This window comes from Salvia miltiorrhiza, chromosome 7 (assembly GCF_028751815.1).
Source record: "Salvia miltiorrhiza cultivar Shanhuang (shh) chromosome 7, IMPLAD_Smil_shh, whole genome shotgun sequence".
Lineage (NCBI taxonomy): Eukaryota > Viridiplantae > Streptophyta > Magnoliopsida > Lamiales > Lamiaceae > Salvia > Salvia miltiorrhiza.
The window spans coordinates 5,857,606-5,872,227 of record NC_080393.1 but is presented as its reverse complement, the minus strand read 5'-3'; the positions used below and the strand labels follow the sequence as shown (position 1 = coordinate 5,872,227).

Here is a 14,622-nt window from a genome sequence, read left to right as displayed (position 1 = left end):
CAAGTGAAGCACCAACCACTTTAGTCAAACAACCAGCCAAGCGCAGAAGATCAACACCAAGACCAGTTCTGAAGCAGATATGGGTTCCAAAAAGAACAAGAGCTAACAATGAAGGACCCAAACATTGATTGGGTACCTAAATTAACTCTTCCTTGCAGGGCAAAAATAGGAAACACAAAAAGAATGAAGAAGTTAAAGCATCGATCAGAACATGGTACCTGGATAGCGGCTGCTCGAAGCACATGACGGGCTACAAAGAATATCTCACTCAATATGTTGAGAAAGCTGGATCAAAAGTGCATTCGGAGACAACTCAATCGGCGAAACAAAAGGCTATGGTGTACTCGACATGGGTAACGCCAGTATCAGTAATGTTAGCTATGTTTCTGGACTAAAACATAATTTGTTGTCTGTTAGTCAATTTTGTAACAGCGGATTCGCAGTGAAAATCAAGAAAGATGAATTCACTGTAAGGAATAGTCAGAAGAAGGTAGTTCTGAGAGGGATCAGACAAGAAAATCTCTACGTAGTTTCATGGGAAGATAGCCCTCCAGAAACCTGTCTCATCAGCAAAAGCAGCTCGGAGCTCAACTGGCTATGGCACAGAAGACTCAACCACCTCAACTTCAAAACGATCAACAAACTTGCCAAGCATCAACTGGTAGAGGGCTTACCCTCTATTGTGTTCCAGAAGAAGCAAGAATGTGAAGCATGTCAAAGAGGAAAGCAAACTAGAACGTCATTCAAGTCAAAAACAGGACACTCATCTGGAAGAATTCTTCAACTACTTCGCATGGATCTGTTTGGCTCAATCTCTCCCAGAAGTTACAACGGTAGGAAATATACCTTAGTTGTCGTGGATGACTATTCTCGATATACTTGGGTCATATTTCTCTACAACAAGAGAGAGACACTGCTGGAATTCCCAAAGCTGCTGAGAAGACTTAGCGTTGAAAAGGAAGTCAACATCATCAGCATCAGATCAGATCGAGGGACTGAATTCCTCAATGCCGTCATTCGTGACTACTGCGAATAACGTGGAATCAGTCATCAAACTTCTGCAGCAAGAACTCCTCAGCAAAACGGAGTAGCAGAAAGAAGAAACATGTCTTTGAAGGAAGCAGCAAGGACGATGCTAGTCGAATCAAAACTCCCTTTGAAGTTTTGGGTTGAAGCAGTCAACAACGCATGCTACACGCAAAATCGCTCCTTCCTCACTCAAAGACATGGGAAAACTCCATACGAACTATGGAAGAACATGAAGCCTTCAATATCATACTTTCATGCTTTCGGTTCACGGTGTTTCATTCACAACAATGACAAAATGAAGTTAAACACATTTGATAGCAAGGCTGATCCAGGAACTTTTCTTGGATACTCTGGAACTGAACGATCCAGCAAAGCCTATCGAGTGTTTAACTCACAAACTCTTTGTGTGGAAGAAACACCACATGTTATTTTTGACGAGTCTACTGATGATTTCAGGATATAGAAAACTGAAAGAAGTGCTGAGAACACTGAAGTTTCCAGAACTGAAATGAAAAGCACTGAACCCTCCACAGTTTTGGTGTGGGGACCTGGAAAAGAAGAGTATACTGAAAAGCTTCAGTATCAGAAGATCAGTCAAAGGTCTGCAGATCCAACTGGAGTTACTACAGATGGCATCAGTCAAGGGGAAACTCCGACAATCGCAGAACAAGTTGAACCTGCTGAAGCAACATCAGCTCAACACTCCCCTGCTCAATAAACTTTTGAAGGACTCAGAACCATTCTGACTGAAGAACCTCCACCCTCGGCAGAAGATATCAAGAAGTATCGAAAATGGTTTGAACTCCACTCAAAGGAGAACATCATCGGAGAACCATCAGACGGTGTGAAGACTCGAAGATCAATGTGCAACCTCGTCTACGACATAAACCAAAACTGCATCAATGAAGATAAGAATTTCAGTTGTTTCTTATCATCTACAGAGCCCAAGGATATTGAAGAAGCTCTGAAGTCCACTCAATGGGTCATCGCAATGCAAAAAGAACTCAATGAATTCAATCAAAATTTAGTTTGGGAACTTGTGGATCGACCAAACGATGCAAAAGTGATTGGTTTGAAATGGATTTTCAAAAACAAGAAAGACGAAGAAGGTCACGTGGTGAGAAACAAAGTAAGGCTAGTAGCAAAAGGGTACAGTCAAGAAGAAGGAATCGACTACGATGAAACCTTTGCCCCTGTTGCCAGATTGGAAGCAGTTAGGCTCTTCTTAGCCTTTGCCGCTCACAAAGGATTCAAAGTACACCAGATGGATGTGAAGTGCGCATTTCTCAATGGAGTGCTCACCGATGAAGTCTATGTGGAACAACCTCCGGGTTTTGAGGTTGCTGGACCAAAAAAGGTGTACAAGCTGAAGAAAGCGCTCTATGGACTGAAACAAGCTCCAAGAGCATGGTATGATACTCTTTCTGAGTATCTAGTAGAACAAGGATTCAAGAAAGGATCTGTTGAAAGAACCTTGTTCACTCTAAAAGAAGGAGAAGATCTCCTACTTGTTCAAATTTATGTCGATGACATAATCTTCGGATCCAAATCCGAACGGATGTGCAAGAAGTTTGATGATATTATGACTAAGAAGTTTCAGATGTCCATGATGGGATAAATGAATTTCTTTCTTGGACTACAAGTCAAGCAGACCAGCGAAGGAATACTGATTAATCAGTCGAAGTACGCCAAGGAACTGATCGCCAAGTTTGGTATTCAGCACATGAAATCAGTCAAGATTCCAATGAACACGAACTGGAAGGTGGATCCAGGATCGGAAGGAAAATCGGTATCTTCAACCAATTACAGAGAAATCATTGGGTCACTACTGTATTTAACTGCTAGCAGACCAGATATCGCGTATGCAGTCGGGGTTTGTGCAAGATATCAGTCAGATCCAAATGAAGCTCATATGGATGCAGCAAAACGAATTTTGCGATATCTCAAAGGCACACCCAACTTAGGATTGTGGTATCCAGCTGACGACGACTTCAAGCTCACCGGATACTCAGACTCAGATTTTGCAGGATGCAAAATTGATCGCAAATCAACTTCGGGAACTTGTCAATTCCTAGGCAACAAACTTATCTCTTGGTTTTCAAAGAAACAGACTTCAGTCCCCACTTTCACAACTGAAGCTGAATATGTTGCTGCGGGAAGCTGTTTTTCATAACTCATTTGGCTAGTCCAACAACTGAAGGACTATGGGATCGAAGAAAAGGAAGTCCCAATCTATTGCGACAGCTCCAGTGCTATTGCAATCTCTTAGAATCCAGTTCATCACACAAGAGTCAAGCATATTATAATCAAAATGAATATGGCAGCCTTCAGTCCCCTTGGTAGTACTACCGTAGCATCTCCATAAGCATGGTGGGCTGCACTTCACTTCCATCAATGTAGCACTAACTCTCTTGAACCGAAGGTACCAACCATTCTCTATTGCACACTGAGTAAGTGCATCCCTTGCTTGCCATCCACTTTCAAATCTCATCCCGAGTACAACGTTAAGATCTTTATGAATTTGCTTCGGATCATACCTCACTCTTTTGGTCCTCTTCATGGCTGCCTCAAACTCATCTTCAGTGGATGATGAATTTATTTCACCATCACTCTCCTCGTAATCAGACATAACAGGTTTTTTTGTCAGCTTCAAACTCTTCATCATCTTCAACTTAACCTACCAATTTATCAAAGGCATCCTTAGGAATAGGTTTCATCTTCATATGCCAATTCCACATCCTCCAAGTCATCGTCTGTTTCATCTTCATGGCTTGGTTGGTACTCATCATCTTCTGAGCTTTCTCCATCAATCAGTGCACGATTATGTTGTTCAATCTCATAACTATAACAACCTATATCCATCTCCAAATCAGAAGTTTCTTCTGTATTTTTCGAACCATGATCCACATACACAGAGAGTGTTCTCTGATTTTGGGACAAATGTGATAATATTTGCATCGCATCCCTGTCATCCCTTAAGATTGAGTATTCCTCCGTAAGCGGAATTCGAAGCATCAAGGCAGCCCAAACACCACAACCTAATTTCTGCATTTCATCCTCAATGTTAAGAAAACCGAACCTATCCTGATCTAGTCCATCTCTCAGTGCAGACTTACCACCAACATAAATTTGATGGCTTCCTATCCAACTAAAAAAGCAACCATGATGTATAAAAAGATCGAACGAACTGCAAGAACAAAAAAAACCAAAGAGATTCAGTTTTGATTTGCCTCAAACATAACATGCAACCATTAAAACCCTAACATACGGAATCAATTATAAAAAAATGTTCTTCCATCAACAGATTAACCCTATAGTAAAGAACACTTCATTGGACTCAAAGACATCAAGAAAAAATAACAAAAAAAGATTTTAGAGAATTACGGAGAAAAACTAAGCACACACATTTCTGCCATTACTTTCTTTCTATCGTTGCACAACCTTCGACCTTCGTCTCTGATCACCCAAAAAAATGGAAGAGAAACGACGCCTTAACCTTCGACCTTCGTCTCCTCTATCTTAATGTGTTTTGCAAATTGTAGGAGAGACCGTTCATATTCTTACCTGACTTTTAAAACTCCCAAGGCAAAACGACGTCGTATAGGGTGTTGTGTCATTAAAATAACACGTCAACGCCACATATTGCCACATACTAAGTGAATAATGCCACATAGGATAGTTCCGATATCGGATTTAGTCGGAAAATCCGTCATGGAAAAATTGGAAAAAATCAATAGTTGGTGGTTTTTTATGGGAAGTTCAAAGATTGAGGGAAAAAAACAGAAAGTGACTATAGTTTAAGAATTTAGAGGCAATTAACCCTTAAAAAGTCTATATACGTGTAACTTTACATACTCAATTGAAAAATAATTTTTCTACACGTGCTAATCTCAAACTCATATAATAGTGTGGATATGGCACGCCTTCTTCGACATCGCAGGCTCAAACAATGACATCAATGTCCTCAACCAATTGTCATTGTTCAATGATGTTCTTTCGGGCAACGAAGCAGCGGTCCACTTCATCGGCAATGGCGCCCACCACACAAGGGACTACGGGATAGCCGGTTGCACGCTCGCCTTCGAGATGATTTGGTGGAGCATCTATAGGCACGATTTGGTCCACTTGAGCCTCAGGTGGTCTATGTGGTCCCTTGCGTGGATGGACTTGACTAACATGTCGTCGATGTAAACTTCCATTGTTTGCCCCAATAAATTCGCAAACATTCGGTTGACTAGGCGCCCTCCATCATTCTTCAGTCTGAATGGCATATATTATTATTATTATTATTTGTAGATATTCTTTTATTTTTATGCTTTTCTTTGTTTGATATTTTTTCTTCTCTTTATTTTATTAGATCAATAGTATCACAAAATCACTAAGGAATTTTTTAAATTGTAAATATTTTCATCGGTTCCAACACGACAAATACATATCTTAAACTTTTACATTAATGAGAATCGTGTTTGCTTAAATCGTTAGACCATTAAAGCAACTACGGGTATGATTACATGAAGATGACTACTAGCTTTATAGTGTGCTAATCTTAATCGCACAACGTGAGCCATGGACATCAGTTCCATAAACTTAGTTTGGCCTCTGTATATATTTGTATGTTCTGTTAAATAATGATCCTGTATATCCCCATAAATATTTTAAAAATCAATTCAAAGGGTCGGAATATACAAAATAAACCCCAACATCAGAAGCTTTTGTTTGAAAAATCTTTAGAACTACAATTGAAAAACTATAATCAAAGCAACTAAAACACATAAAAATCAAATTAATTAAACATGCTCATATTGCATTAGCCTCATTGCAGTCTTGACTCTTGACAGAGTAGGCCATTTAAGATTGGGATTTGCCCTTATTTAGTGATCTAATAGAAAGAAACGGGACTACAGTCTTTTAGATGGTATAAGAAAATCAATATATTTCATACCAAAATATCAGGCCTGATTATTGCGACTATCCCTAATTGCTGTTTCAATATTCATGATTTTTCATTTGGATTTCTGTATGTCACAGTTACAAACTGCAGGATCATAGTTACCAACTTACAAGCTTAAACATCCAAGAGTGTAATAAGAGAGGTGAAACATAACTTCTCCATCTCATTGATATCTAGAAAATCAACTAATAATCTGCTCTCACTATATGCTGCAATACTAACATATTTTTCATTGAGGAAATTGACCCAATATTAACACTAACGGATGTCCAGTTTTACTCGTTATCCATTGTCCCGACAATATTCAGCAGGTTACCAGCAAGCTCCACTCAGTCAATTTTAGATACATACCTATCCAAGAAGGCCCGAGCAAGATTGCTAAAGCTTGCATTAACTGCACCAGCTGCTGCAAATCTTTTGATAGCATCCAGTACCTCTGGTTTCAAAATTTCATGCTCAGCATTTTCACTACACAGATAGTACAGAGCCCCGATAGCGTAACTCACCTACATATAAAGTAGAGTGTTTTAAGGAAATTTCAATGAACATAACCTCAAGTACACCATGGGATGAGAGATAAGTCAAATCCAGTTCAAAGTACCAAAACAATCTTGAATGGAATCTTTTCTTGATGACAGTAAAGCCAATGTAAAAATGATTGAGATCAGTACTAATGCATTAAGAGCTCAAATAACATTTCTTAGATGCAGAATCCAGTAAGAAACTGGATGTAAGCTGGAAAATAAAATCAATCAGGGCGCTGATAACATAGCTAACCTAGTTCTAACTAAATGAAGTGGTTGTATATAGACTAGCTGCACCTAAAGCAGGAAACCTTTCAGTCTGTAATAGGCTGGTCGTTGTATGGCATATTGAAATAGTCCATTATAAAAGAAAGTCCACTTGCCTCAGAGCAAGCATGCATAGGCAGTTAAAGTAAGTTCATGAGCTTCAGAGCACATGCCAAAACTCTTAAAGTAATTCAGATACCATGTTATTGCTTTTACCGTGTTTCTAACAGGACTTGATAAGCATTGGATGACAAGAGGAACACCGTCACATTGAATGACTACTGCAGCATTTGTTGGATCTGCATATGTTGGAAAAGAATTCTAAATGAGAAAATGTTGCAAGGTAAAAATGATAACTACATAGCCTCTGATCATTACCAGCACAAGCATTGCAAATTCCTCCGACTGCAAACTCCACAAGCCTCTCATTGGACTCTGTTAAGCAGTCCAGAAAAAGTTCCAAAATATTTAGCTGCTCCACAAAAAGGAATCATTGTTTGTGTAGACAATACAAGAGCTGTTTTAATCAACTAAACCACATATGAAAAAGCACAAACCTGACGGAAGAATGTATAATTGTAAGGATCATAAGCAAAGTTTCCCAAACTAGCAACAATTTTCTCTTTTGTTTCTGCAATATCATGAAGTCAACAAGTCGTCATATATTTAATGCCCAAAAGCATAAAATACAAGAACAAATCCTACATACTATATGAAAGATAGATCTAAAGAGTTAAAGTCAAGGACACAACACAAACGTGCGCGCACGCACACAGAGCTCCTATTTGCACAAGCCTACGAGCAGGTTTCTCTATCAGAGCTAGAAAGATTTCATTGAATCATTGATATTAATGCACGGAAAACATAAGACATTGTTCTAAGAGTACTGCACAAAAAGGAAATGATTCCATTGCATCTCTATTGAAATTCTCAGACAGCTCTACCTACTTGTATGTGTTACAGAAATTAACACTGTATGACCCCTAGGTGAGAATGATATGTTACCCTAGTTCATCAATAAATTAAACTTTAAAAAAATTACTAAAGTAATACAAAGCAGCCACATATTGTCGTCAGATCGAGTAATAGACATCGGAAACCAGAAAGTCAGGTCTACTAGATTTTTCAAAATTAAATAAACTTCCCAATATAAACAATAAGTCTGCCTACTTGTTTAAGCCTTAAAGGTCTCTAATATGCAGTGACACTATGAATGTTAATCACTTTTCATGAATGTTAAACCAGAAATCACTAGGTTTTTCCTTGTCAGTTAATAAACAAGGAGAACAGAGACCCATCCAAAAACATCGAGAAATTTCAATCAAAGTATGTAATATGATAACCATTCCTTAAAAAAATGAGTACCCGTCTCAGAACCAATCATCATGCTGAAACAACGATAGGAGACGATATCATTTTAAAGAGGATAAATTCTCATGTGCTTCAATTGGTCTATAACCATAACATCATTTAACAATAAAATCTAGTTAGAAATGACAGCCAACAATCAAATTTATAGCTAAAGTAAGTTTGCTCATGCAATTCGAAAATGTATTTAATTTTGGGTCCACTAAGAGCATCACTGTGATACTCGATCCCACCTACTCGAGTAAGGTGGGGATCGAGTACCCCACTGCAGCCCCCTTCTACTCGATGCTTACTCGATAGATCGGATATGACTCGTTCTCTCTTATTTTGAGCGCGTGCATGCACGCATGGAATTAAAAAAAAAAATCATTTCTTTTCTTGTTTTCTTGCGTCCCATATGTATTTACATTCATTTGTTTGTTTATGTTTTGCTTTTCTTCCTTTTATTTTAAATTTCTTTTGTTTTGCTTTCCATTTTACTTACGTTTTATTTAAATAAATTTTATTTTATTTTTAAATACACAATATAATTTGTTTTAATTTTTTTTATTTTGTTACATTTTGTTTTAGAATTAATGCAATTTAAATTTGAAGTAAATTGTACTCCCTCCGTCCACGAAATGAGTACCCATATTTCTTTTTTCGTCCGTCCACCAAATGAGTACCCATTTCCCTTTTTGGCAAGTGTACCCCACACATCTCTTTAATTAATACACTCAAAAAGTGGGATCCTTAAACTGTTCACACTACACTCCATATATTTCTTAAAACCCGTGCCGTCCACAAATGGGTACTCATTTCGTGGACGGAGGGAGTATTATTTAAATTTGTGCAATTATATTTAAATGAAAAATACAAAAATCAAAACTAAAAAAATCAAGTAAGCTATCAAGTCACCCCACTGTGGCCTCTTTACACATTGTGGTCCCCTCCTATCAAGTAAGCTATCAAGTAACCCCACTGTGGATGCTCTAAATCTTAATAGATTATTCTTGTAAACTGGAGCCTGTTAAAATCACATAAATGGTGAATCCCGAGTTCAAATATAACCAAGTGGTTATTAACCCATACCTTCATCGGATGCATTTTGAAATTGTGCAACCAGTTCCTGTGATACAGAAATAAAAGAAAGCTAAAGCGCTAACAAGGAGCAAAACTCTCCATCAATTGATAATTTATCATTTAAGGAATCAAAATTCAAAAGATGTGTTAAATAAACGATAAATTGAATAGATGGAAAATTTTAAGTGCAAAAGTTAGCTTTTGATTGAGCGAGAGGAATCTGAGCAGTGGCACCTGGAGATATTGCAATCTTGGACTTCCATATTTTCCAGTACGCTCCTTTTGTCTCTGATCATTGGTAAACATGTTACTGTAACGAGAAAAATAGAACATCCAAACTGTTCAAGAAAGTGGAATACAGTTTGTGCTATACTATGTGTAATTAGCTATACTATATAGTACAATATCACTATTTATCCAATGTACTGTATAATTTAAAAGTGAAATCTGATATTCAAAAATGAATTCAAGTCTTGGAGCTCAAGATTGACATCCAACAATTTGTTGGGTAAACAGAAAATTAATCTGTGAATATAACAAACTATTGGATAAACAAAAAATTTGATGATTAATACTAAATACTGAGCTTTGGAGGTTGGATTCCAGAATTGAATTCAATTCTTAGCCTCCAAGTTTCACCCCCTATAAATATGAATTCTTCACTCCCACATTTTAGATTTGAGATTTGCTCCCACATTTTAGATTTGCAGTCGATTTACCTGCTATTAGCCGTTGGGCTGGAGAGGTGTCGATAGCTGCTACAGAGTTGCCGGAGGAAGCAAGACGACGGAAATTGATGGGTTGCACAGTGGCGCACTGAGGCGGAGCAGGGGCAGGCTTCTGCTACAGAGATTTCGAGGTGATGCGAGGTGGGCGACGACAAACGGAGCAGGCGAGCGGCATCGGAAACAGAGAGAGAGAGAGCTTGCAGACGAGAGAAGAGGGTAAGGATTTCTGGATTTGTGAATGCAAATCTAATAAAGAGAATCTTTTTATATTAAAAGTTAAAAGATTGTGATTTTTTAAAGGGGGTTTTTGCCGGAGTGCTGAGCTGGAGCTTATGTGAATTATTTTTTTCCATGTAATTAATTTCTGACTAAGATTAAATTGCTGACTAAGATTAAAATAAAATCAAAACCTAATTCTTTTTATTTTATTTTAATCTTAGTCAGCAATTTAATTAGGTTTGCATTCACAAATCCAGAAATCCTTACCCTCTTCTCTCGTCTGCAAGCTCTCTCTCTCTCTGTTTCCGATGCCGCTCGCCTGCTCCGTTTGTCGTCGCCCACCTCGCATCACCTCGAAATCTCTGTAGCAGAAGCCTGCCCCTACTCCGCCTCAGTGCGCCACTGTGCAACCCATCAATTTCCGTCGTCTTGCTTCCTCCGGCAACTCTGTAGCAGCTATCGACACCTCTCCAGCCCAACGGCTAATAGCAGGTAAATCGACTGCAAATCTAAAATGTGGGAGCAAATCTCAAATCTAAAATGTGGGAGTGAAGAATTCATATTTATAGGGGGTGAAACTTGGAGGCTAAGAATTGAATTCAATTCTGGAATCCAACCTCCAAAGCTCAGTATTTAGTATTAATCATCAAATTTTTTGTTTATCCAATAGTTTGTTATATTCACAGATTAATCTATCTATACTAATATTAAAGCAAAGATTTCTAGGGGAATGTGTTTCCCGCCAATGCACACTTTCTTTTATCCACTGAATAACATGAAGAATTTTATCTGCTGGATAATAGGTTGCAGTGCAGTTTTGGCTCCAATTTATGGAGCCCAAATTTGATTTTTGAATCTGTTAACTCAATTTTTACCATCTATAAATAGTAGATATTTAGCTGCTAAATTTTCATTTCCTCTTCTTTTAGATTTGTATTATTATTCTATCAAATTTTTTCGAAAAATCTTCTGTTATTTTTGTTGAAGAAAGCTTTGTTCTTTAAAAAAATATACTTTCAAAAGTCAATTTTTAGATTGTTGAAGTCTAAACTTTCTCTGCAGATGAGATTTGAATCTGTTAATGGAGGGCGAATCTCAGATCTACAGCAACAAAAAAGAGCATGAATGAATCTCTCAAATATATATTCATGATTTATAGGAAACATAGGTTGTAGATGTATTTTTGTACTAAGTTGGCATCAAAGATTTTGTATTTTTGTATTTTTGCAGTATTTATCAACTGATTCTGTATTTTTGTTGTTTTTGTATTTAACTGATTCTGTAAATCATTTGCACAACAAATAGTGCAAATGGGAAAGAACATAACTTAGAAACCTAAAATTTCTTGAAATAAAAGCAACAAAAAAAATGCAGAAAATAGAAACAAAATATGCAATTAGTACGAGAATTTCGAAAAGAGAACTCCTCCACACACCTTTTTTTCTTCTTTTCTTCGACAGCAGGGGCAGTTGCAGCGGCACCTGTAGCACCGCCAGTAGGAGCGCAACTGCGACGAGAGCAGCAACTACAACGACCTGTGATTTTGAAGGTGCGAGGGGCGGCGAGATGGTGGTCACAGCAGCGACAATCAATTAGGGAGTGAAGGGAGTTTGGGTGTTAAGGATTTCAAGTTTTAGGTTTTTTAAATTAGCATTGTAATTGAATAAAATTGAGATAGCAAACCTCGGGTAGCAAAACGAGAGGTAGCAAGGCCGAAAATTACAGATGGAAGGCGTGGAGATGGTGACTGCGGCGGCGGCGTAGCGACGGAGGCGGCGCTGCATGTGCAGCCTCGCCGTGCGCGCTGAGTGATAGAAGGGGGTAGACAGGGAGCGAGAGGTGAGACGGAGGAGATGCCTGTGGCGTAGGTGGTCGAGGACGGCGCCCTTCGCCGGAGGAGGAAGCGGTGGGGGATGTGTGTGCGTATCTGTGAGATTGAGAGAGAGTGAGAGATACGAGGAAGGAGACTGATTGTATATGAGAGAGAGAAAAGAGAGTTTTTTTTTTTTGAAGAGGGAAAAGAGAGAGTTTTTAGTTTGGGCTTGATTTTACTTAGGGCAAATAGAGTCAAAATTCTTATACTTTCCCCGTTTTCGTATATTTCTCCTGACTTTAAAAATTCGCGATAGAATCCTTGACTTTAAATCCCGTTCGCGTTTCTCCCTAAAAAATGACCGGCGATTTATAGAATGCTGACATGGAGTCCGGAAATTCACGTAGAATTAAATTTCAACGTATTAAGCGACGTAGTTTTACTTAATAACGTAAAACGTCGTCGTTTCCGGATCAGAATTTTCAGAACCGCCCTCACCGCCGGGTGCCGTCTGCGACCTCAAAATTCTCATCATCTCTTTAAAGAAACACGGCTTCAATTTCTCCAAAAAATTCGAACTCGTCACTTCTATGGCATTTATAGTACAATTAGGGCATCAGTCTTGGCTGAAATTTCTAATTTGTCGTTCAAAATCCACAGAATCGATTGAAAAAATTGAGGGCTTTTTTCTTCAACGATCTGCTTGTTCTCTGCCATGGGGGACCAAGTCAGCCGTCGTCGAAACATTTCATCACATAAGAATCATCGATTTGGCGGCGCCGGCCTCCGCCATGCACTGTTGATTCTTACCGTCTTCGTCGCCAACGAGCTCCTTCAATTTGCTCAGGGCCTCGAGATTCTCCGATCTGCTCCGCCGGCTGCCCGCAGTGCGGATGAGCTTGATGACAGCGGAGCGGTGGGGGGGACTTGGGAGTCGGGATCCTATCGATCCCGCTCTTCACATTGGCGACGCACCACGCCTGAATAAGCCGCTGGAGCATGTGGTTGGGAGTCAAACCGGCAGATTTGGACAGCGGCAGCTTAGTAACCGGGAAAACGACGACGTTTTTGGCTGATTTACGTGACTAAGCAAACTTAGTTAGATGACTCAGCAAAATAATGCCACATAAATGAGACGTCATTGTAGTTACTCGCCGGAAACTTTGTTAAGGGAAAATTACGAAATTAATCAACGGTCAAGGAATCTATCGCGAATTTTTAAAGTCAGGGGAAATATGCGAAAACGGGGAAAATATAGGGATTTTGACGCTATTTGCCCTTTTACTTATCAAAGTTGGGCCATTTTTTTTTAATTTGAGACATGGTCTTTAAAAGAAAAGAACAATGTTGAATTGTTGATGAAGAAAAAAAAAACAATGCAGTTGAAGAAATAAGAAAAGAGGAAGAAGCGACGCGGTGACTTATTGTTTATTTATTTTTGTTTGTAATCTAAAAGAGTTGTTTGTTAAATGTAATTAATTTTATAAAATATTGGATATTGGTTTGTGTAAGTTTGGGCTTCTTTTTTTTTTAATAAATAGTTTGGACTTAATTTTTTTTTTATTACCAACAATAATTTACTCTTTCGACTCATTTAATCCAATTAAAGATTAAAAAATAATCATGTATGCTTACAATTCATTTAATCCAATTAAAGATTAAAAATTATCATGTCAAATATTGATTGTTGATTCCTAAAAGAAAACAGATAAATATTAAATTAACCATTTTGCTTATTGATTATGAACACAAAAATAAAAATACGTATAATAATTTTAGCCATTATTATTATTTAAAATTCCCTTTCATAAATATATCTATATATGTATATATATTTAATATTAACAAAAAAATCTAAAAGTTTGAAAGATTTTAAAAATCTAAAATTAATCTTTAACAAAAGTTTAAAATTTGTTAAACCAATGAAAACCCTAAAAAACCTCCCAACCTTAAACTTTCGTCAATGTTATTGTAGTGCTTCTCGCTCTCATCACCGCAGCTTCTTCAAGTTGAGTAACCGTCTTGGGCTATCACACCCGATCGCGATTCGCCGCTGCATAGCTCCTCACTCATGCCATAATCACCCTAGATTTGTTGTTTGCAATATGATTATTTTTGGGGTTACTGGCGTTTGTGTTCATTTTCTTTTTTAGTTTTGGAGAATAATAAAAATAAAAAAGAGCACGAAAAATTAAACAAACAAGAAGAAACTGATAGTAGAAGAAGAAGAAATGGATGGAATATTTTCACTGAACCAAGTATTACTTTTAGATTTATGCGATTCTCCCAGATTCACATATCCAATAATTCGATAATTATATTGGATTACAAATAAACATATTTAACTTAAAAATCCAATCAACTTTTTAGCAATCAAATCGTCAAACTTCATGTAATACAAAGCTCTTCCGGATAAAGGGGAAAAAACTTTAGAATTTCTTCAGCATTTTTACTTGGTAGAAACAGATGGAGGAAGAAGAAGAAGAAACCGAACATGAAGAAAGAAAGATGGGAAAAAATCTAACAAAAGCAAAAAAGAAATGAAAAAAATTGAACAGAAAAAAAAAATATGAATAGGATATAGTATTTTTTATATTTTAATTATGTTTTGCAATTTTATATATATAATTCGAAAATCAATAAAAATTGGAAAATTAATTG

General features: G+C 37.6%; 1 protein-coding gene across 1 annotated transcript; it reads right to left on the bottom strand.

The window, feature by feature from the left end:
* Positions 1 to 6,007: 6,007 nt before the first annotated feature.
* LOC130991997 (uncharacterized) lies at positions 6,008 to 12,152 on the bottom strand. Its single transcript, XM_057916445.1, has 8 exons — positions 11,832 to 12,152; positions 11,584 to 11,683; positions 9,436 to 9,511; positions 9,211 to 9,247; positions 7,329 to 7,402; positions 7,150 to 7,243; positions 6,988 to 7,070; positions 6,008 to 6,486 (listed from the first exon to the last, which is right to left on the bottom strand). The coding sequence occupies exons 3-8, from the start codon at positions 9,505 to 9,507 to the stop codon at positions 6,310 to 6,312; spliced, it is 537 nt and encodes a 178-aa protein (XP_057772428.1). The 5' UTR covers positions 9,508 to 9,511; positions 11,584 to 11,683; positions 11,832 to 12,152; the 3' UTR covers positions 6,008 to 6,309.
* Positions 12,153 to 14,622: the final 2,470 nt, after the last annotated feature.

Bases quoted from the DNA above. Each gene is read 5' to 3' on its own strand.
- LOC130991997 (XM_057916445.1), bottom strand. From the start codon at position 9,507: ATGTTTACCAATGATCAGAGACAAAAGGAGCGTACTGGAAAATATGGA. The intron at 7,244-7,328 runs GTTTGTGCTTTT...TTTGTGGAGCAG, and splicing joins ATTATACATTCTTCCGTCAG to CTAAATATTTTGGAACTTTT. The intron at 7,071-7,149 runs GTAATGATCAGA...CAACATATGCAG, and splicing joins AATTTGCAATGCTTGTGCTG to ATCCAACAAATGCTGCAGTA.